The 22,338-nt window shown below is 41.7% G+C and overlaps 2 protein-coding genes across 4 annotated transcripts in view; one reads left to right on the forward strand and one right to left on the reverse strand.

The window, feature by feature from the left end:
• Positions 1 to 401: 401 nt before the first annotated feature.
• On the reverse strand, positions 402 to 22,280 carry LOC135579189 (uncharacterized protein ENSP00000471857-like). The gene is made up of 3 exons (XM_065059534.1): positions 21,393 to 22,280; positions 2,193 to 2,300; positions 402 to 1,626 (listed from the first exon to the last, which is right to left on the reverse strand). Exons 1-3 carry the CDS (start codon positions 22,278 to 22,280, stop codon positions 1,552 to 1,554), a joined length of 1,071 nt encoding a protein of 356 aa, XP_064915606.1. The 3' UTR covers positions 402 to 1,551.
• Positions 11,551 to 22,338, forward strand: part of CDC42EP3 (CDC42 effector protein 3) — a 37,619-nt gene continuing 26,831 nt past the window's right edge. Inside the window, exon 1 of one of the 3 annotated variants that reach the window (XM_065057988.1) lies at positions 11,551 to 11,573. The gene's annotated coding sequence lies outside the window, so the exon portion shown is untranslated. Of the gene's footprint in view, positions 11,574 to 21,400; positions 21,545 to 21,900; positions 22,045 to 22,338 lie in introns of those variants that run through there. The other 2 variants (XM_005503779.3, XM_065057987.1) reach the window with 2 other exon arrangements.

The raw sequence follows: 22,338 nt of genomic DNA on the forward strand, positions 1-22,338 counted from the left end.
TGTAGTTCTGCATCTGCAGCGTTCATACCGTTATCCTTCATCTTAGAGTCAAAAGGAGGGGAGGACTCGTACAGGCCAAAGACCAGACCTGCAGGCTAACAGCCTCCCACATTCCTCCAGTTTTGCAACAGCTAAAATGCCTAGGATTTTTTGAAAAAAAAGAAAAAAATGCTTTGAAGGGAAGAAATCCCTATTTTGACTTTTGTCTAATGAAGGTGACTTATTCTGTGAAAAAGAATCCCCTCTGGATCTATGAAAGTTTCTGTTTCTATCCATTTTATAGTGCATAGTTTGTAAGAAAATTCTGCAGTGGCAAAAAGCGTGGTCTTGTCCAGAAGCTCAGCCCATTAATAACACACAAAGATGCACTGTATTCTGCCAGGCAAAAACACCAGACAAGCTGGAAGCCAATATGGAAATATTTAATGATTTTTTCAGTAGAAGTGCCAGCTACTGTATTTCATTAAAAGGGAGGAGGATTTTAAACTAAATAATACAAAGGTTTTGTAAAATGTGGGTATCATCATTTACAATGAAAATAACTTGGGTTTGGGTCACTGCAGTCACTGAAGCTAAGCTGTTATTGAAAAAAACAAACTGATTTTCATATATGGTGGCTTGGAAAAACGCCTCTGGAGAAAGCTCAATATATACTTTTTAAAAATTTATATATATGTGCTCTGATCATGTTATCATTTTATAATTTCTATAAAAACTCAGGTAAAAACATGGGAAAGTTTGGTATTACTAAGGACACAAATATATATTTGCTTGAGTTTTCCTTCCTTGAACGGATTTTAGAAGGTAGTGTACTTTAGCTAGGAAGATCTACTGGGAGTTTTTCTGATCTTTGACAGAGAAACTGACCCAATACTGTAACTGAGAGTTGTGACAGCAGTCTGAATTAAGTTATAAACTGTACTGGGTTGCATGTATTGCCATCAGAGAGATACTGTTCAGAACAGCAGAGACAAAATCTGTGGTAATTCCCCGGGCTGCTCAGATCCCTGGGTAATCAGTAGGAAGTGATGACAAAATACTACCGAGCCAAAAGTGTCACATTTCATATCTGCTTTCCACTACTGGAAGTGACCAGACAATGGAGCACAGTGGCTACTGGAGTTATAAAGCCGGATAGGTTTGTATTTTAGAGCATTTAGGACACATCTTTAGAACTTGATCTCCAAATTCCACCTGCACTTCTGCATGTACATCCACAAATGTACCTTGAAACGTGCTTATGCAAGCGGTCGTATATCACTACATGAATGACTTCTCAGTAATACGTGGAATGATGCTCACTGCATGATTTGGCGTAGGTCGTATAGCCAAGTGGTCTAACACTACATTGAAAAATAACCCATATAACTTTCTTACTGGAGGCAAGCATCTCTAAAATGGAAGACAATTTTCTTTTCATGGATTCAGTGGTATCATACCCATCACAGTGCAAGCTGAGTGTACCTTTTAGTTTTAATGTGCATTCTTCTGTTATGTGTCAGGTATGCATTTGAGTTCAAAAATAGGAGCGTGATCCTCCTGAAGATGATTTTAGTCCCTCTTCATTTCTCTCAGCATGTTTATTACATATTTTACTTCTTGAGAAAAATCACTCTTGAAAACTGTCTGAAAGGCAAAAGTTATAGTTCCAGGTTAACACGTGTCAAACTGATTTGTCTACAAAAATGAAAGAGGCATATGGAGTAAAGGAAGAGGATTTCCAGGCAACCAAGTGTCATGATAACTGAGTGACTTATAGTGTTACACAATCTCAGGGGCACTAATGCACTGCAAGATAAAATCCCACCCTTCGCAAGCCTCAGGAAATGCATATTATATGTGCTTCACAATCTCTGTCTGATTTAATGCTGATATTGTAAAGTGCTCTGTAATCTGCATCCAGGCTCCAACTGTACTTTAGGAGCACCATCAAGGAAATTAGCATTAATTAGATAGAGGAAAGATGAAAGACTCTAGGAAACATTTAGGCCCCAGTAATCATGTTTCCTAAAGAGAGAGGCTGACCGTGGTCAAATAAAGCTGCTGAGTGATTAAGTCAGAGGTTCCTGCCTTGCAAGGGCCAAACACGATGAAAAGCACTGAGCAGTCAGAGCTGAGAGGGGGGGGAGAGCAGCTTCACACTCGCTGTTTCCATCTGAACCTGTTCCCTTTCCTCCCCTGCGTGTCCTTACCTGAGCCCCTGCCACAGGCTCTGAACCAGAAGCACCTCTCGGGCCCAGCTTGGTGTTCCGTGGAGAAATGCTTCGATCACGCTTCATCTCTGAGGTATCATCCACAACCTGGAAAGTGAACAGTAGAAGGACTGAAATAATTGTTCTTACTGGGGTCAAGTTGTAGTGGCTTAAGCTTCAGCATTTCTCTGTACTCACTTCAGCTGCAGCTGTATGTAGATGTATGGAATGGTGAACAAACTGAGCAGCAGTTCCCCGGAGTGGTGACTGCGGCAAGGGGGGAAGTAAACATGTACTTGAAACAAGGCAGTTTATCTTCACCTTGTCTTGGTAAAAGCAGCCATGTAAACTCTGAGAAAATCTGAGAAAATCTCCCTGAGAAAAGCTGCAGACCTCGGGGTCAGGTAGATAAAATTCAGTCAGTAGTTAATTAATTTAAAATTATCCTTTATAATGCAGATTGGCTACTGAAAACCTTTGTTCACATTTACTCAGTTATATAAATTTAACAAATTATTAATTGCCAGTGGGAAGACAACATGCTCAGAACTTTGAAGTCTGACCTTCACTGCATCATTGAATCAGAATCTGGTGTCAGGTACATCTGGTCCATCTAAATCACTCCATGTATAAAATGGAAGTCATTGCTGTGTCAGAGAGGATAAATTAGTGTATAATTGATAATAAGTAGATAATTGGTTGATAATAGGTGTGCTTTTGATTAAAAAATTGCTCAGTATTATTATCACTACTTACCTTTTCAGTGGGATATGACTTAGCCTTCAATTTCTAGCAGTTCACATAACTATGTAATTTGATTTTAATGTTTCAATAAAATTTTCATTTTGATTTTATTAGACAAAATTAGAAGAGCCCTCTAGCGGACATAGTTTTGTCTAACAACAAGAATGTGACTGTGGTTTCAATCCTCAGAAATTAAAAAAGCCTTTCCCATTGCAATTTTATGATTTGCTTCCTCCCACCCCATCTGTAGGCCAGGCTAAAATGCTGAGGCTGAGGTCAGGTGCACATCTGGGGCCCTGACTCTTGGTCTGGGTAGATTCAGCGGGGCTCAGCTGAGGAATGGGGTTTTGGGGGTACCTGAGCTATTCATGGGCTTGCAATTTCAGATCTGTAGGAATGGCTGTGGCATGGTGGGTGATGTGAGCGTACCAGTGCCAGCACAGAGTCCTCTCAAAATCCATAGCAGTCAACCACCACGTCACCACGTAGGACTTCTCAATGAACAGTAGATCTGAGAACAGATTGTTTTGTACTTTTATGCTCTATTATGTCTCATGAAACATATTGATGTCCAAGTGTTGACAAACACTTTCATCCACTAGGATGTTGCTGAAGGAAGCGATCTTGCCCCGGCTGGAGCTGTTAATGCCCTCGCCCTGATTTTTCCCCTACTTGGTACAATACACATACTTGGGCAGCCACAAGGTGAGCTGGAGAATGGATCTGGCTGAAAAACAATTATATTGGCATAAGAGAAGCCCCTTCACCCTCAGAAGTGGGGACATGAATCTGGGGTGGACAGAGGAGGAAAGACAGCAGCAGCAATGTAAAACATTCGTCCAAGTAGAACTGAAAAGATCTGGTTTAAACACGGAAAATAGCTCAGCTGTGATTATCACGGGACTCTTTGAAAGCCCACTGATCCTACTGAGAGCCAGTATTAGGCAGCTTCAGGTGGAAGACATGATTAGTTTATTATTGGAACCCCTTCACTGAATTAGGAAGTACAGAACAATTTTCAGGGGTCAGTATGGGATGGGGGACACATTGCAGTTGTTGTTAATGCTGAAAGTGGCACTGAATAATGTAGCCAGTTGTTTCCTCATGTATTTGTTCATAATTCACACTAAATATGCCTGAAATGTGGGGACTGTGATAATGTACCACTTGTATTTCATGTTGAATGTATTTCAAGTATGGAGTTTACTGAAAAGTAGCAGACTGTGCTGTAGTTTTCACATCTGCTCTTGAGTTATTGTATTTTTCAAAACTGGGTGGTTTACCAGTATTTGTATACAACATAAAGGCACTGCAAACATTTGTGTTTCTGAACTATATACAGTATTAGAAATCCTAGCTTACCCCTCTGCCTACTTTCTCGCTTAGCATGGTGTAGATACAAGAAGCTGGAAATTTAAGATGGATTGTTTTGTTCTTTAATCCTTCTTTTTTTTTTTCCAGTTAACTATTCATTCCTTACACAGATTTCCTTACTATGCTTTTAAGTACATGCAAAAATGCAGGATCTATACTTAAAATGACAAACTTATTTTTGCAAACTAGACACTGATTTTGTGACAGTTTCTCAAGCCCTTTGTAGCCAGACTACTATATCTTTCCCCCATATCACTTCAAATGCCCTTATGTAAAGCTGGCAGGGGAAGAAAGCTGGAAAATTTTGAATGATGTTACAACTGCAGTCCAGCTGCCAATATAGCTTCTCACTTGAAGTCCTATGATATTTACTGTGTTTCATGTAAAACCTAGATCCTGGAATTCTGTGCTGCAAAAAACATGAACACATGGTACTATTAAATAAGTTATAAAGACACAAAAAAGGACAAGATGAAAAAAAAAAAAAAGAGTGCAACTTTTATTTCTGCTTTAATATTGTGATTTGTAGGCTGACCTCAAGGCTTGACTCCCATTTTGCAAAATGTTGGGAGTGGCAAGGCTAAGTGAAAAAATACGGTACCTAGCTTATGTTTAAACAGCATTAAATCTTCATAGTAGCTATTGCTACTATTGTGTAAATAGACACCATATTCCTGAGAAAAGTTGCACTGATTAATTTAATGCACATGTGGAATGATTCTTACTTAGAAATACTTTTGATTTGAGTAAACCTGCACAGAAACTGATGATATATCAGAGAGATCTGCTGAATGTCCAGGGACACAGTGGGCTTTTAAGGAGAGTGAAATACAATACCATGTGCTGTTTTTAGCGCAAGGTATGACGCAGACTAGGTAGAAGGTCACACAGAGTGTATCTAACATCAAGGAATCAACATTTTTATTACTTAAAATCTTATGATTTGGGGGGAAACTATCATGTTATTTTTGGATGCCTGACTTTTGCAATTGCATGAAATTAGCTGGATGATAAAACAGGTCCTGAAAAAAATTTAATTGATATGATCTATCTATTCTGACTGCTCTTACAAATTGCAAAGTAGCTTAGTTGGGAAGGGAGCTGGTGTGTTATAAATGTAGTTATTATTTTAAATAAAATATTTTAGTCGAACAAGCTGACTAAATTCCTTAGGAATTACTTACAATCTTGGCAAAAGATAATTCTCCTCTTTTAATGCTTGTTTTTTTTTCCTGTATCATATTTTTTCTTGAAAAGAATGGATACAGAATCCTTTCCTTACTGAAAATTCAGCATGAAAGAGTTGATGAAGCAAAACTATGTAATGAGCACAAACACAATCATGATTAAAAGGTAAACATCTATCTGACAAACTCACATCTATAGAAATGACACCAGCAGCCTTAGCTATATACAAATATATCCCATACATCCATAAGCAAAGGACATTGCTCAACCCAAATTGCAGGGCTTTTTTTTTCTCAAGTCTAGCTCACCAAGCACCAGACAAGCACATCTTCAGCCATGAGAAAGCCACAGGGCAGCATGTGCATTTTGCATAAAGGTCTGCATTCCATTCATGCACTGAAATTAAAACTAAATGAAAACTGGAGTTCCTCAGGGCAAGAATCATGATTTCTAATTACCAAAGGTAAAAGATAAACTGGAAAAGAAATTCTTTCAGATACGACTAAAATTATGATGTGAGTCTTAGAAATATTTATCTTTCTTTCCATAAGTGAACATTCTTCTGGTAACTTGAAGTTTTTCTTGGACTGTTATTGCTGTTTCATGATGATCTAAGGCTTTATTTGTAGTCTTAGTAGTGCTTATATAATTACATAAATCTAAAAAAAATACGATGTCTGATTATTCTAAATTCCAGTTAAAAACGAGTCAATTGAAAAAGGAACTATATGTCAGTGTTTCAGCTACACTTCAGAGGGTCATATATTCATGTGCTCGGTGGACTGCAGAATGAATGATCTTGTCACAGGAGATCATCGTGAGTTCTTTGCAATCCCAAGTATAATCAAATGTCTAGTGTGTATTCACAAATATATTAAGTCACAAGAAGCATCAGTGTCTAAAATCTATGGTAGTCCTGAAACAAACGTGGAGCTGAGCCAAGCGAGAAATGAGACTATCTCTACTGAGAGCTTGTCTTTGAGAAAGGCCTCAAAAAAGTCAGGACTAATTAACTGAAAGTACTGAATTAAAGCTGATTAAATAACTATTATCATGCAATTGAGGATAGGACCAGCTGAACTCTGCTGCGGATGCTTTCTCTCTGTGTGGCACTGCCATACACACCTCTAGGATTTCCCAGCCCTACCTACTGCCCCTCCGCAGTGTAATTCTGCAATACCAGCCCAGTCAGCAAAGCTGATTCTTGCTGTAGGTGTCAAACTGATTGTATGGGTCCAAGGTGGCTGTATTAGGCGTGTGGAGTTCATTCTATGCTTGCCAGAGCGTGAGGCATTGTGCCAGTGAGGTGTATATCCATACAGTGTGTCCATGTTCTTTGCTTGTCTAGGACCCCTCTACATAAGCCAGGTCCAAAACTGTCAGCTCACATGTCAGTACAGGGCAAAAGCAAAGCAGCATCTGACCTTTTGCCAAGAACTAGTCTCTAGGAAGGCTGAAAATCCCAGACAAATATAGAAAGTGATCAAAATTTGCCCAGACAAGATTTCCAGGCAGGATCAGGGCACACGTCGGGAACTAAAAAGCAAACAACAAACCAGGGGATGTGCCAGGAATGGCAGTTTTGATGTATCATTCACAGCTGTTACTGCATGCTATTGCTGTTGGAAAGTAGGTAAATACAAATTTTTAAAGTCTTTCTGCAGAAGCATGTCATCCTACTGACTAATCAAACCATGTAATCAAAAGTCTGTATTATATCATATATTAATGATTAGAGCTGGATCAAACTCAATTCAGATTAATTGCATAATTTTCCATTATTACAATCACCTTTTCCTGTTGCTTTGGTCAGAAAAGTCTTATTACAGATACATAACTATAATTTTTCTTGTTTAGGATTAAAGGAAAGCTTAGGAGGAACAAGATAAGACATGCTAAGAAGTTCCCTCAGTAATTGTTTGTAACAAAAACTAATCACCTTACAAGATACGTGATAAAAAATACAAAATATTTTTTAAATGCATGGTGCTTAAAAGGAGACATAATTTTCAATACTTTTGACTAGTACAAGTGCAATATGTTGCCAGTAGAGTAAACTGGATTTTGTAGGCAGGGTCCTTTGCAGAACACTGAATCTTACTCTGAACTTTTCTAGATTACAAACTGAGTAACAACTCACAGCTCTTGCATGTGCTCTCCCCTCTGCTCCACAAGAAACTCTTGTAGGTGAGAAGTCTCTCAGCTTTTGGCTGGCTGCCAGTCTCAGGATGTTCACTTTCTCTTGCACTGTAGGCTAGAGGTAAATGGCAAAAAGATGTAGGAAAACATTCAAGACAACTCTTAGCACTGGGAGTTTGGCTACCATGCCCTTCTCCTTCAGAGAAAACATTCTCCATCAAGTAAGAATTTGCCGAATGTTCAATGCCTCCCTATTAATTTTGAATATCCAGGCCAAGAAATGTGCACCTGTGGATCCCGATACGCAACTGGAGCAACATTCCAGGAGGCTCCTGCAGTGACTCATCAGCTCTCATCCAGTTCATCCCTCCCATTAATGAAAACTATGATACCTTCGAAGTCCAGTTTTAAGCCTTTTATCTAGAACCACTGGGCCATTGCTAAAAATAATTAATTACTTTCTCTGATGTACATGGACATTCAGGACATTTTATAGATAAGGCTGTAAAAGAACATTCACTCAAAAGATTATTTTCATGTCAGTTAGCTTACTCTGTTATACTAAGGACTTGCTTTTAAACAAAAAGTACAATGTTATCTACTTAGTGCAGACTCTTATTTCCTCTTTTATAAATGAATTTATTAAATTCTCCAAATATAAGGTAGAAGAAAATCTAGACATATATGTTTTTGGAAAATAAAATAGGCATTAAGTAATCACTGTCAGGCTAAGCTTCTTCAAAAATACAGGACAGACATGAACACTACATCTCGTCTTATAAATATCTGAGATCCAGCTGTTATCACTGATGTTTTCACATTACAGCTTCCCTGATAACTGTGGAGTTTCCTTCTTATTTACCCTGTGCTTAATGAGAGCAGAATCAGCCCCTTAAAAGATCACCATTTTATCAGAATTTGGCCTGTCAGCATACCCCTTTTTTCTTACTATTGGAGTCTGTTGTATTACAAAACCATGTGAAGTTGTCTTTTCATTCTTCAAAACCTGGAAAAGCAAACATGGTGAAAACATAGGATATGGATGAACTGTGAGGAAGAACGAACAGCCCTGGTAAAAGTTACACATTTATTGGGTAACTGCAGAGAGAGTTGAGAGAAAACACATAAATTGGTGCAGTCAGCCACAGATTTAATCCAGCCCCCGCTTTTCTTTCCAGATGCTCAGAGCAGAGCCTTGCTGAACCCAGCCACCATGTCCAAAGTAAATCCTTCATTTTTCTCCTGGCAGATCCTTACCCCATGGCAAGAAGGAGACCAGCACCCGAGGGGGAGTCCTAACCTGCTCGAAACTCCCCAGGGCTGCACACCCTCAGTGCAAGGAGTCCTCAGGTAGCAAGTGGGCAATGCCTGGTTCCTGCCTTCCCACCATTCCCTTTTCGAAATCAGCCCCTAATTACAAGTAACAACCATGGAAGAAGAGAAAGGCTGATGCCTAGAGGGTCATTACCACTGGAAGGTCAAGAAGCACCATATGGATGCCGTGAGAAGACCTTGGATGTGAGACGCAAATAAGGATGAGGTGTGGCTCACGTGTTTTGAACCTAGAGAGGGGTGACTCCTGTGGTCAAACCAAACTATCGCTGTAGAACCAGCCCGAGGCCTGTCTTAAACTGGTGGATCCAGAAGAGCTTCCTGTCCCCTGGGTGCGGGCAGCCCAGCCGCTTCCCAGCTGCTTGCTGGAGGGAAGGGAAGTCAGCCCCACGCTGCCTCCTCCCTGCCCCGGGTTCTGTGGGAAACAACACAGAAACTGAGCAGAGAGCTGCCATGTGCTCCAGGCAAGACCTTGGCAGAGCTGCGAGGAGGCCAGGGTCCTCATTGCAGACATCTGTCCTCAGCCTGGAGCCAGCCTGGATGTGCCAGCTGCATCTACTGGCGAACAGGGATACCTGTGTTCCACAGGGAGTGGGGAAGATCCTTGGAAAACAGGAGGGTGAGGCTCGTTTGAAGCAGCTGTCAGCCCAGGGTGATCTAATGGTGCTGCAATTTCACGTACTCACATTCCTCAATTGAAACCTACCATGAGCTAATCGATGATCCATTTGTCTCCCCATTGGATAGCAAATAATAGGGGTTTAGATGCCAAATAGCAATGCGGCACACCAGGGGAAGTTTAAAGCTCCTATTTATTTGGGACTTCCCCATATTGAGATCGGCAGCGATAGGAGGGCCAACTGAACAGGAAGGATATTATGGGCTATTGCCTGCTCTCTGCAATCAATTCCTTTCAAATCTCTGCAGGATGTAGCCTTGTCATCCTGTTTGAAAACATTCTTTGCACTTTGGAGTATTCAGTGCTAAGAGCAAAGGTGGCTGAAAGGTTTCTTATGGCCACAGGGATCAAGAGACACATACATTTGTGAGGATGAGCGTCACAGAATAACTCTTGCTATCATCCTGCTTGCTCACTGCACCTGTGCAGGCATTGTGTTTTTTAGGAAGTGTTTCAGTTTACAATATCCTGTACAGCTCAGCTGAAGCTCCAGCTATTTACAGAAAATGGAAATACTACTCCAAAATGAGAAGTGCTGGAATGTAGAAGTTCAGTGCTTCTTGGTCCTCCTCTAGTGTTGCCTGTAAGGTCCCCACCCACAAAAATTATTATTTAGCTATAAGGTAATTCAATTCAGATCAGTATTTATGGTCAATATTTTCCTTTCAGGTAATGCCTTCTGAGGAGAGTAAAACTGTCTTATCTTGCAGAAAAGGAATGCCCCAAACTGTAAGGCATGCATAGTAATGTCATTGGCACTGTGTCCTCATGAGTCAGTTTGAAGGCCAGGCAGGACTTTCTGTCACAGGTACATTTGGCCAAATGTCAGCCACACAGTACCAGCAAGTTCCATGGGAACTAACAGTGAACCATAAAGCCCACCTGTGTGCATGCTGCATCATTATGGTAGCTTGCTTTCAATGGCACTTTCCTTCCTACAATTTTTATTTCCATTTCAGTTTTAAGAGACTGCATATTTCAAAATTAATTTCACTAGGTGTTAATAATGTCAATCTGTTAATATTATGGGGGGTTATTTATAACAGTGTAGTTTAAAATTAGATATATATGTATAGATATATATTAAATATATCTAATGTGCTAGTCAGCATGCTACGAAGTTGTAAATCTTGTTAGGCATATTGCCAGGCAGAGAGCTACCTGAAGTCAACAAACTTGCCTTTAAACTCAAGTGGGCCGTAAGACAACCTCTCCCAAGCAAAACCCCTGGGACTGCTCCACAGCAGGCAGTGCTGGGCATGGTGGTTTGCTTTACAGACTAAATCTTTAGTTTGGAAGTTTGTATTTTAAAAATCCACCAGGTTTTCAGATAATGTAGCATTGAAACGTTTAAGCTTTTTAAATATGATGCCCTTGTTTCTTGTGGGTCAGTGTGTGGGGAGGAATGGGCTCTGTGGGTCCTGTGAGCTGCCACCAAACACTCTGGAAGCTTTTCAGAGGGAGTAGACCTATACTCTGAACGGCTGTGATCACAAAATAGGTTTTTGACAGAATTAAGTCAGAAGGCTTTGTCTGCACTTGTGATGTTTCACAGCTCAGAAATGCAGTTCCATACAGAGAGGGTATTATTAACAAGCATGCCATTTCTGCAGGATGTCGTGAATCACAGGTTGTGGGACACCCTCTTGAAAGGCTCCATAAATTCTGAGTCACTTTTAAAACAAACACTACACAATAGTAAGCCAGGCCAAACTAAGGTAAATAAGAAAACAGTGCGATGCAGAAATTGAATGCCTTCCTCTGCCTACTCCCAGCTGATATCTCCCTCCCTTCTCCAAAGCATTGGAAATGCTGAGAGCTCTGGCATCCCTTCAGGAAGGATCACCTCTGCTTCTCCACGTGCATATCCTACCATATCAGACCCTGAGCAAGTCTTTGTTCAGGACTTCAGGAACTGGTCAACTGTGAGTAAACGCTGAGTAAGACACATTTCTTTCTTGATAGAATTCACCAGGGAATTTATTGTAATCTGTTCTAGCATTTTTTTCAACAATGAATTTTTCAAAGTCAGTTTTTCACAGTTGGACATATCATGATTGAGTCATCACATGACATTTTTCCATTATGCCAAAGCTTTGGGGTTTTTTTCCCAAAGATGTGTCTGTAGTGGATAAAATGTGCAACTGAGATTTGCAGGTCAGTTAAAAGTGCAGTTAAAAACAGAATAGACTAAAATAGAGTAGAAAAGTCATCTCTTTAGAAATGCAAGATAGCTGCACAGGGCTGGAAATCCAAAGCTGAGCAGTAGTAACCTAGCTTTAAGCTGATATGGCTCCAATATTAAATTGAACATTGATTGATCTACATGAAATATTTGTAAGGAACTCAAAGTTGATGGGGAATAAAAAGACACCCACATCTTACAAATTGGATCAAAATAGAGGAAAAACAGGTATTAGAAAGCAATTTCACATTTTCCTATTTCTTTTAGGTTCATTTTTTACAGCCTGGAGTAGACAATCAGAAGTCAGATGTAAAGGTGCATGCAACAGATTTTCTAAGTATTCAGACAGGCTGAATAAGCAAATAAGCGTGTGGTTTTCTGCTTTCTGTGCTGTGCTGGCTCAGATCCAGCAAGGTTTGTTAGATTCCATATTGTCTGCACTTCCAGGAAAGCTTGTGACAAGCTTGTAGCCTTTTAAAAAAATTATTTATTTTTAATTCCATTGTCAGATGATATCAACTCAAATGTAGAATCTGGTTTGGGTTAATGCACACCTCTTTGTAGCAACCTGAAAATTTAGACCAAGTAGGAGCTGTTCTTAGAGGTTTCAGAGCACTGGCTGCTGCAAGTAATGGAAATCTTGTAACAAAAACACTTTGTGTGTTTTGAGGAAACTGGCAGATGTTACTAACTGATTCAATTTGTTCCACTCCAGTAGTTTTGACAGACATAAGTGTTAAGTGTAATACACCTATAGTAAACAACAAAAGCGGGGCGGGGGGGGAAGGCAACATTAAACATACCAGACCCCAAATAAAAACCTGTTAGTATTGTGGTTAGTTAAGAAAAACAAATTATGTCACTCAGCAGAAAGTCTGTTGATTAAGGTTTGCTACACATCTGTTTTCTCTAAAGTATGTATTCCAGTCATACCAGTTTGCTTAAGGGGTTACTCACTAAGAATAATTTAGCTAAAACAGAATGGGATTTAAGATATTCACCGAGTGTCAAAATTCCCCCCAAACATAAGCACCTGGTTCTGGACAAAGCTGGTGCAGGAAAAATTCCTACTGAATTAAGTGGGAGTTTTCTTATTCCAGGCTTTAATTACACTAGCAGGGCACTTTTTGCCTGTAGTTAATGGCCAGTTTATAGGCTGTTACCACATTTTAAAAGATTAGTTCAGTTTCTTCCTAAATTATCTTCTAGAATGACAACATATTTATATATGTGTGGGATGGTGAGGAAGAGAGAGAAGGAGTTAATGACAGTTATATTCTTTGGTTGAAAGTATTTTTGTCTGGGGAAAAAACCCCACCACTATTTATCACCAGCAAATGAATTTTTCCAGCACTGTCATATTATTATTCTATGCAATTTGATCAATGTTTTAATCATGTACAGTATGTTGTTTGTTTAGCCAGATGTCAGGTCATCTAGTTATATAACAGCAGCACTGGTAAAAACATTACCATAATTGGTGTGAATATTATGAAAATTAAAATATATATAAGTTACATTTGCTGTTGTGTTTCCAGACATTTTTTCTGCAAATGTACAAGGTATCTTACGAAACTAAGGTATCTTTAAAACAATTATTTCAGATTTTATCATGCTAACCATTTTTAAGCTTTCCCTATATTTTTTCCAACTAATACTTCTCAGTCTAAAATAAATGGCATAATCTTTACCATGTGTAAGAAAAAGGTGTGAAACTGCACGTCCTGGATTAGCTACTTCCACTGTTCTCAAATTGTGGACTCCTAAAAATTCTCCCGTGCAGACATGAACCTGCTGATGATGAAGATGCTTTTCTTATTTACCTTTCACGACCCTCAGAAGTGGGCACCAGGGGCTCACAGACAACAGGGTCACAACTAGTGCTGCAAAAATAAGTTGGCAGCTCACTTCCCTTAACTGCTCTGGGAACACACTGGACGACAGGAAAAAGTCAGACCTTTACAGTCTTGGGGGCTTTGGTGGTTTCAAGCTTGGTTTGTGACTTGTTTACATTGTGAACTCGAGAAAATTTATGGGATTGTGGAATAGGCGCTTTTTGCATTTTAAATGCAGATTTTGTTGATATTGTTGCAGAGGATAGAAAGAGCTAATCTTATTTGTGAGAAAGGATAACTCTCCAGTGCTTATGGAGTCTATGGTAAAGGCAGACATGCTCCCACGTTACAAGGCACAGGACAGGGACCGCACAGCTATGATAACATCAGGAAATACAGAAGCGCACATCAAATACATGGTAAAAACATGTCTCACTAAAGTGCATTTAGGTGATGATGCCTGCATGTCATTTCCCACCAGCACCATGCCATTGATCTTAATAATTATTCTCTACTCTCAGTAAAATTATCTGAGAATCAATTTCATAGTCCTTAATGTGCAAAGGCCAACACGAGAAATGATGAATCATTCCTTCATTTCAGTGGTCTCAAAAATCTATAAATGGCAAAGAAAATGGGAAATTTTTGATTGCTAGCTCAGGTCTGAGCACAAGAGCAGCAGAGCTATGCTCAAGTGTATCTATTCTGGTACTATATTCAGTTATGGGACATACCATGATGTCAGAAATTATATTTACTGGTTTTAACTGCATGCTAAATTGCACCATTCTGTGGCATGCTGTGGGAAAACTGGTCTGTGCTTTGTGAGTACCTGTACAGATGAGACTTTGTCCCACAAACATAGTAAACTACTTTCAGCTTGGCATGCTGAAGTTCTCTCTTTGCAACCTCTATTCGAATCCGTGGTAAGGCATTAATCCAAGTCGGAGTGCTGATCTGTTCCAGCTGTTGGCATTAATGCAACTTTCATTTTGGAACCAGGAGGTAAATGCAAGACATGAGACATGTTTTAAGGCATTTTGTCAGTGACTTGTAAGCCAGCAGCATGCCTGGCTAACAGCAATGTGCAGACACAGGGGCAGCTGATGCAGATTTTTACAGCTGTGAAATCCCATAATGTTGATCAGTGATGCTGTGGTAAGGCTGCAAGCAAAGAGCAGTGAAACAACGCCGTCTTGCAGAGCAGAAGGCATGTCAGAAGGGCCAGACCTACAAGAAGAAGCAGGTCTCATAAAGCTGTTAGGAGAGCTTGCCCCTTCACTTGTCCAGTAAAGATAAGCCCTCAAGGAATTTGTAAAAACCAAAAGCAAATCTCCTGTTGCTTCTTCTGATCTTCTTCTGATCAGATCTTCTGATCCCATCCAAACCCAAAACTGAAGAAAAACTGAAGGTACATTACAACTGGAATTGTGCCATCACCCAGATAGGACACTGTGGTCTACAGCTACTTGCTGTCTTTTGCTGCTGTGTTAATACCCAGCCGAGGGAGCATGCAAGGACCCAAAGGAGACCGCTGGCTTGCTAAGCAATCTTCTTCCACAGCAGGGCTTGTGTGGGGAGGCAAGGGGCTTTGCAGTAGGTGATGTTGGGGAAACACACCTTCTGCAAGGGCATGCAGAAGACCTGCTTCCTGGGAGAAACTCTGGCTGCCTCTCCCTGCAACCTCTTCCTTCCAGCACTCAAAGCCAGAACAGAGCTCTAATTCTCATCTGTGTCAAAAATAAGAATGTGACCAAATTTGGTTTGTCCTGCTGGATCCACAGAGTGTTTACAAAATAATTTCATGGAAGTGAAACTTGGGGAGCAATTGTTTAGCTTAGCGGTAAGGGTTTGAGGAATGCGAGATGCGTATGTGATATCTGGATTTGGGACTGAAATCTATATTGTTACCTTTGCTTTATCCTCTGTGAACTCTCATTTTCAGTGTGTGAAGGTCATGTAAAATGATGCTTTACCAGCCCACATCCACACCCAGCCGACTTCAGCATTTCCTAATTAGGCTATATTCAATCTTTATAATGTGCTTGTAATAGATGTGGTACTGGAGCGTAATCTCAACTGATATTATTCACTTCCCAGGAATGTACAGCTGAAGCTGCTCTGCAGGCTCTCACTGAAAACAATGGGTGTGCAGCTGACAAATAGGAGTAGCTATTTTACATGCCCTGGTCTATTTGGATGCCATTGTTTAAGCGATGTCTGCTGAACAGGTATTCACATTAGAAGAACAAGCACAATTACAATTTTCTGATGTGGCAGCTATTTTTGAAACTCATTAATGCTTGCTAGTGCTTTTCCCATGCAATGAAAAACTGGAATTGCCTGTTGTAGTATTGGCTGGGAGTTATGAATGGTTTCAGCTCACATTTTATGATGAAGAAATGAGTTCATGCTATGTAATTGTGGGCTATCCCCAGGAAAATTTTTATTCAGCAATATTGTCAGACTAAATTAAAACAGCCAAGGAGCCTGATTCCTCAAGATGCCAGTTGCTCTTCACTCCCACAGCAGATAATGGAAGGGAAGAGTACTCAGCAGTTTCAGAATTGGTCCCTAAATGCTCAGACAGATGCACAAATTTTCATATTAAGCAAGACAACATTTTGCAGAGCTCTCATTGTTCTTTCACTCTCCTTTTTCTTTGTGAAGTGAGAAATTATTACTAAAAGTAATATTTATTCTATGCTGTACCCATTTATTACATTTATATGAGCAACTGCAATATCCTTTCAAGTGACTTTTGTTCTGCTTTTCCCCTTCTAAGTTTAAAACAGCCATTAACTTCCTTTTATTAAAATTAATTAGTGATGTATTTGAAGCTGCTGGTGATCACAGACAGTGGCATTCATCTGGCACCAGGGCCTTGTTTGCATCCCCTCCCACCAAACACTGTGGAATTTTTGTCCTCCCTGGGGAGTTCTGCAGAGGAAAGTGCTCTGAGCTTAGGGGACCCCAGAGAGAAGATGACAAAAGAAAGGAAAAGCCCTTCAGGGCAGTGTGTGAACAGCCACCTCCTTTCACCAGCTGAATCACCACTTTACCCCATGCACTCCCCCAGACAGTACTGGGCAGCCTGGGAGGTGTGTGGGGGGGAAGGTTGGTGCCCACACACACACGCATCTTCCACTTGGCATTTCATGATGCAGTATGAAAAGACAGAATGGGAAAGCCAAACCTTCTGCAGTGTTTGAGTATCAAAAACGTTTGAAGTTAAACATCCATCATTAATATGTACCAGGTCAGGCCAAAGCCTGGTCCAAGCCATGGGTCAATTAGTCCTTCTTTTCTCCCCTGGATCCAAAGTGTTATCACCACAGAGGATAATGAGTTAAAGCCAAGTAAGGTCCTCTGGAGCTCAGAGGTCATGGAACGAGACTTGAAAATATAGGTTCCAAACATTATAAGTCTTTCAACACTGTTTTCTAGGTATTCTGTTAAATATCCCACTGGGAGGCTTCTTTTCGTCAAACCTAACCACATTTCTTTGGACTTTCTTCTCTGAGTGATTTCAAATATATAAAGAATTTAGATGAAAAACAGATCTGTATTTTTTCACTGTTTAAAAAATGGTAGTAAATGCTCACTTCTCAGAAGAGTGATAGCGATTTTATTTATAGAAATTCCCAAAGTGACAGTTATAGAAATAATCTGTGGCAAACAAGTTGCAGAAGATTTTTCCCTCAGTCAGATCATGTTCTTTCTTTCCAATGCTGCATAATAATTTCCATGAAAAGAAGCTGTACTATGTAGCCCTGATCATTGTTTCAACTTGGTTAGAGCAAACGGTGAGAAAAAACTATACAGTTGGGAAAAATAGCCTCCCAAAAGCATTGCTATATAGGACATGGTCTCACCATTTTCTGGATACAGTGGGAGAAGAAAGTAGACTCATTTGCAGCAAAGAGAGATGTAAGTTGTGTATCTGTCGGGAAAACAGAAAAAATATGGATAGCGAAGGGATGAGACTATGAAGCTACCTCAGGAGTTTGCGTAATTTCCATCAGTGGATGATTTTAGGAACAGAGGATAAAAGAACACGTGTAGGAAGAGCCTGAGTGAGTGGTTGCCCAACTTGCCCACAGTGCCACAGAGATGTGGGAGGGACTTTGGAAGGTGCCTGAGGAGATGAGCTTGTATGTGCTACATAGCAGCTTCTTTCATGGAACCCTAAAGGGGCTGTGTCTCCCCTTGGAAAAGAGCACGACGAGGTCCAGAGATTTTGGAAGGTTTTAAAAGCTGAGTGCTTGATCCTGCATCAGGGCACAATGTGGAAGAGAGGACCTCAAAGTCCTTCTGATCCTACAGTTCTGTCACTCTATAAAGTAATTTATCAGAAATGGTGTGTGTTTGGATATGTGTGTATGGGTAATCCACTGGAACTACTTAAAAAGAGAAAAATATTTAGACTATTCCTATATAGTATTGCTAAACACTATTTAGCAATAGTATTTTAGAATGTGATCTTCAGGAACCCTGGAAAATAGTATTAGACAGTTTTTGAAAAAAGGATTTAGTAAATTTTCTTGTTTATGGTGCTAGTATGAAGAGTGTTTACATTAAATAATTCAACTTGTTAGCTTCCAGAGCTTATGTTAATCATGTGTATTTTAAAGATCATAAAACCTTTGTCAAAGAACAACTTTTAAACAGACAATTTCAAAGCATAACAGACTGCTTAACAATCCTCACTAAATGCATCATCTAGCTCCAGCTGAAAGAAATGCAAAAGCACCATGGACTTGAGTTGGGCATATATAAATAAAACTAATATTATGGCGAACAGAAGTCATCCTGATTCAGCAAAGCACTTGAAGAGATACTCACATTCTCTAGATATCACAGCGACTTAAGTATTCAAGTACTTAAGTATTCAAGCATGCCTGCCATTTAGGAATCTTAAGACCATGCTTCAAACCCCAGCTTTAGTTCCTAATGAGAGAGGTTTGAAATGACAGGAGAGACAACATAAATCTGTGGTGGCAAGAGACTGAACAGCAGAGGATCTGATCACTCCTTTCCGGTGATCCATTCAAAATCTGCATGGTACTAATAATGCGATACTTTAACTGCTAAAAGTTGAAGAAATTCAGAACTGAGGTTTTCTAGAAATCTTTGTTCTCCCTTTGGCCCCTGCACTTCTGTCTCCCATGATAGGCTAAGCTGGGGAAGGGATTGGCATTTTTTCTGCAGAGAAACGGAAACTTTTCTCTAAGCCACTACTGCCTCAAAACACTAACTGTACTTATGTTTACATGTAACACTTCCCTATTAATATGTCCTTTGCTTCTTCATGAAAGAACAAACCAGTATTGAGTTATGATCCCTGGAGGTGTTTAAAAGATGCTTAAATGAGGTTCTTGGGGACATGGTTTAGAGGTGGACTTGAGAGTGCTACATAACGGTTGGGCTCAATGATCTTAAAGGTCCAAACAAAGATCCAAACAAAACAATTCTATGATTCTATGATAATGGCCCATGTGATACACTTGGGCACAGTGCAGGGTAAAGAACATGCTCCTTGTACTGGGGAATGAGCCTGCCGTTGATAACCTTGGTGCGATTAACGTGGGATTGGAAAAGGAAAGAGCAATGATACAAGAAGAGCAGAAATAGTGCGGGTGTGGCTTTGGGCTGAATACACTTTCAGAGCCAAAGAGAAGCGGGTCATCTCCTCACCACAGTGAAAACAAGCACAAATAGATAAAGACAAGAGAAAACTGAAGAGGAAAAGCTGGAGCAGGTGCTGCAGGTCGAAGGTGCGGGAGGTCATGATATGAAAGAGCACAAGAGAGAAACCCAATTGGGCTGCAATACAGTGACACACAGAGGTTTGAAACCCAGCTCTGAAAAAGAAGAGCCAGGGAAAGCATTCAGAAGAAGGAGAGATCTGTGACATGACTGGGACAAGATTTTGAGTGTGCAATTGCAGAATGTTGCCAGCCTGTTATTATAGCAAATGAATCCATGTGTTTGTTTTGTTCTAAGAAACCGTTGTGTAGGTTTTCTTCAGCTTCAGCACATGGAGCCACACACATGCATGCCTACGCATGTCCCTTCTGAACTAAAAAGAAGTGTGAGCAATGTCAACCCTAGAGTGTCCCTTTTAAAAAAATTTAAACCACTTAAATTAGGTGCCTAAATGAGAGTCTCAAGACTTTTAAGAGTAGAGTTGGTAGATTAAAGGTAGTGTGGAGTGCATTCATGCAGGATAAATAATTGAATAATTGCAACGTTGGAAATGTATCCAAGGAAGCCACGTTTTATTACAGAATTCTTTTTTCTTTTGCTTACACAAACTTTATAATAGCTGTTTTCTCTGACTGTCCTTTTGCATAAACTGGGAGCAGCCTCTGGGCCGCTCTCAAATTTACTTTGGCTTCTGCAATAGCAATTAAGAATTACAGGAACTGTGCAGTCTCTGGCCATGCCTTCAGTACTGTCGGAGGCCGGGGCCCAGAGCTGACCCACTCCCTTGGGCAGCGGTGGGGCTGCCCCCTCCAGCCCCAGGCTGGGCCGATGCCTGTTCCCAGCCTGGGGTTGCACGCTGGGCATGGGGAGGGACTGTGGGCACAAAGCCCTCGCTCCAACAGAGCGAGCAGCTTCACTCTCAGCTATTGTAACTGCCATGTGGAGGGCTTGGGCTTAAAAACCAAACCAAACCACCAAAACCAAAACCAAAACCAAACCAACCAAACAAAAAATCACGCTATGTAGATCAAATCCCTAAAAGGATTTTCATAGAATTGAAAATACTTCAGCAACGAGAACTTTTGTGTGACAGGGCAGTATTTTCAGTGAAAGTTTTATTTCAGATAGCAGGATCAGGATATAAACTGCTGTGTATGACCTGATGTTTTCTGCCCAGAGACTTCACCCTCTATGTGTAAGGGCACAGCAGTCTCCAGGCATGCTGAATATTATAATCTCAACACCTTGAAATGAAAGTGTTCTCTGAACTTGAGCACTGTGTTTACAGAAAAGAAAATACAAATGCCCCGTGGTAAAGTGCTTTAGCACTGAAGTGCTCCAATGCTAACAACGCAAAGAGGGCAAAGGGGAAAATTCTCTCACCCAGATGTGGGTATGTAAACATATTTTAAACTAAGTATATATTTATATACAATGCATCCACCGTTTACACTTACTTTAAAATGCCATATGTAATGAAAAACATGCAAATGTTTATAAAAATACCTTAGCCTGGGTAAGGTATTTACCACACTGAATATTTCAATAAACGCACATGCAGTGCTTGTATGGCAGTGCCAAATGTAACATTTTGAAAAATGACCTTTCGGTAAAACTGTCAGATGTGGAGTGTTGAGTTCAGGCACCTGCCAACAGAAACCTCTGGGAGGATGTCATTGGGAGAAGTAAAACAAAACCGGGGTCTCTATCTGGATCAACCAAGGAACTTGTAAAAAAATTTACCATCAGCCCAATATTTATGGGCTTCGTAGTCAGCAATCTGCTGGACTGCCAACAGCTATTTTGAGACCTTTCACGTTCTGGGCAAGGCAGTTTCACTTGTATAAAACAGATGGGCAGGTGCCCTGAAATCTGTCATTAAAGGGCTCTTAGCCCCGGCGGGTCCCGCGGAGCCGATGCTGGATGCTCCGCGCCGAGACTCCGGTCTGGCCCCGCCGCTGGGCGGGAGGAGACGCCCCCGCGCCTCGCCAGCTCTCGCAGTATTTGCCATTTACCTGCAAATCGCAGCCCGTGGAGTCATGAAAGCCTGAGCGCTCCTTAAAAACGCGTAAATGATGGAGGAAAGGCAGAATGAAGGAGTGCGGCGGGCGCTGCTGCGGAGAGCGAGCTGAAAGCCTCCCCCGTGACGGAGCGGGGCGCCGAGGAGGTGAGGGGGACGAGGGTTTGGGTGAAAAATGGTCAGCTTTTAAGCACCTCTCCGAGCTGGCCGTGCTCAGGGGAGGCTGCCCACCCCAGGGCTCAGCGGGGCACTGCCTGGCTGGGAGGTGGCCTTCCGGCGCTCCCCGTAACGCCCCCACTCCCGCAATGAGCTTAAAAAAAGCGGGGGAGGGGGGAGAGACCCCCTTTATTGTTACTGTGGTTGCTGCTCGCCTCCCCTGCCCGCCTCCCAGGCGGCGCTCCGCGGTGCCAGGATTTCCCTGCAGCCCGCCCTCCCCGCCGGCAGCGCCGCCTCCCCGCGGCTCCCGCTCGCCACCCGCGGCCCCGCGCCCCCGGCACACGGGGCGCCGCCGCCCGCCCGCGCACTGACGGGTGCTCGCAGGTGCCGCGCACGCCCTGAGCCGCGGAGGGGCGGCCCCGCTGCCCTCCCGGCTCCGCAGCGGCCGGAGGGAGGGAAGGAGGAGCGGCGGGGGAGCAGCCGGCCGAGCTGTGAGTCGGGGAGCGGGGGCAGCGTGTGCGCGGAGCTCCGCCGCCGCTGGGTTCCGGGGCCGGGGAGCGGCGAGGGGCGCGGCGTGGCCCCTCTTCCCTGCAGAGCCGCACCGCGGCAGTTCGGGGGACAGGGAAGGAGGTTGGGAGGGAAGGCAGGCATTTCGGGGTGGCCTGGGAGAGTATCCATTAATCCTCGTGTTTGGCTGCCTGGGGGATTTATGCCGGAGCAATCGCATTGCTAAGACCGTCTCGGGGTGTTTCTGCATCACTGAAATTCCGAGCTGAAATTCATCC

Source organism: Columba livia, chromosome 3 (genome assembly GCF_036013475.1).
Source record: "Columba livia isolate bColLiv1 breed racing homer chromosome 3, bColLiv1.pat.W.v2, whole genome shotgun sequence".
In the NCBI taxonomy this organism is placed as follows: domain Eukaryota; kingdom Metazoa; phylum Chordata; class Aves; order Columbiformes; family Columbidae; genus Columba; species Columba livia.

Coding starts and splice junctions, on each gene's coding strand:
- LOC135579189 (XM_065059534.1), bottom strand. CDS start 22,280: ATGCGATTGCTCCGGCATAAATCCCCCAGGCAGCCAAACACGAGGATT. Junction 2,301..21,392: donor CCACGGGCTGCGATTTGCAG/GTAAATGGCAAA, acceptor TTCACTTTCCAG/GTTGTGGATGATACCTCAGA. Junction 1,627..2,192: donor AGCCTGTGGCAGGGGCTCAG/GTAAGGACACGC, acceptor TTTGCCTTTCAG/ACAGTTTTCAAGAGTGATTT.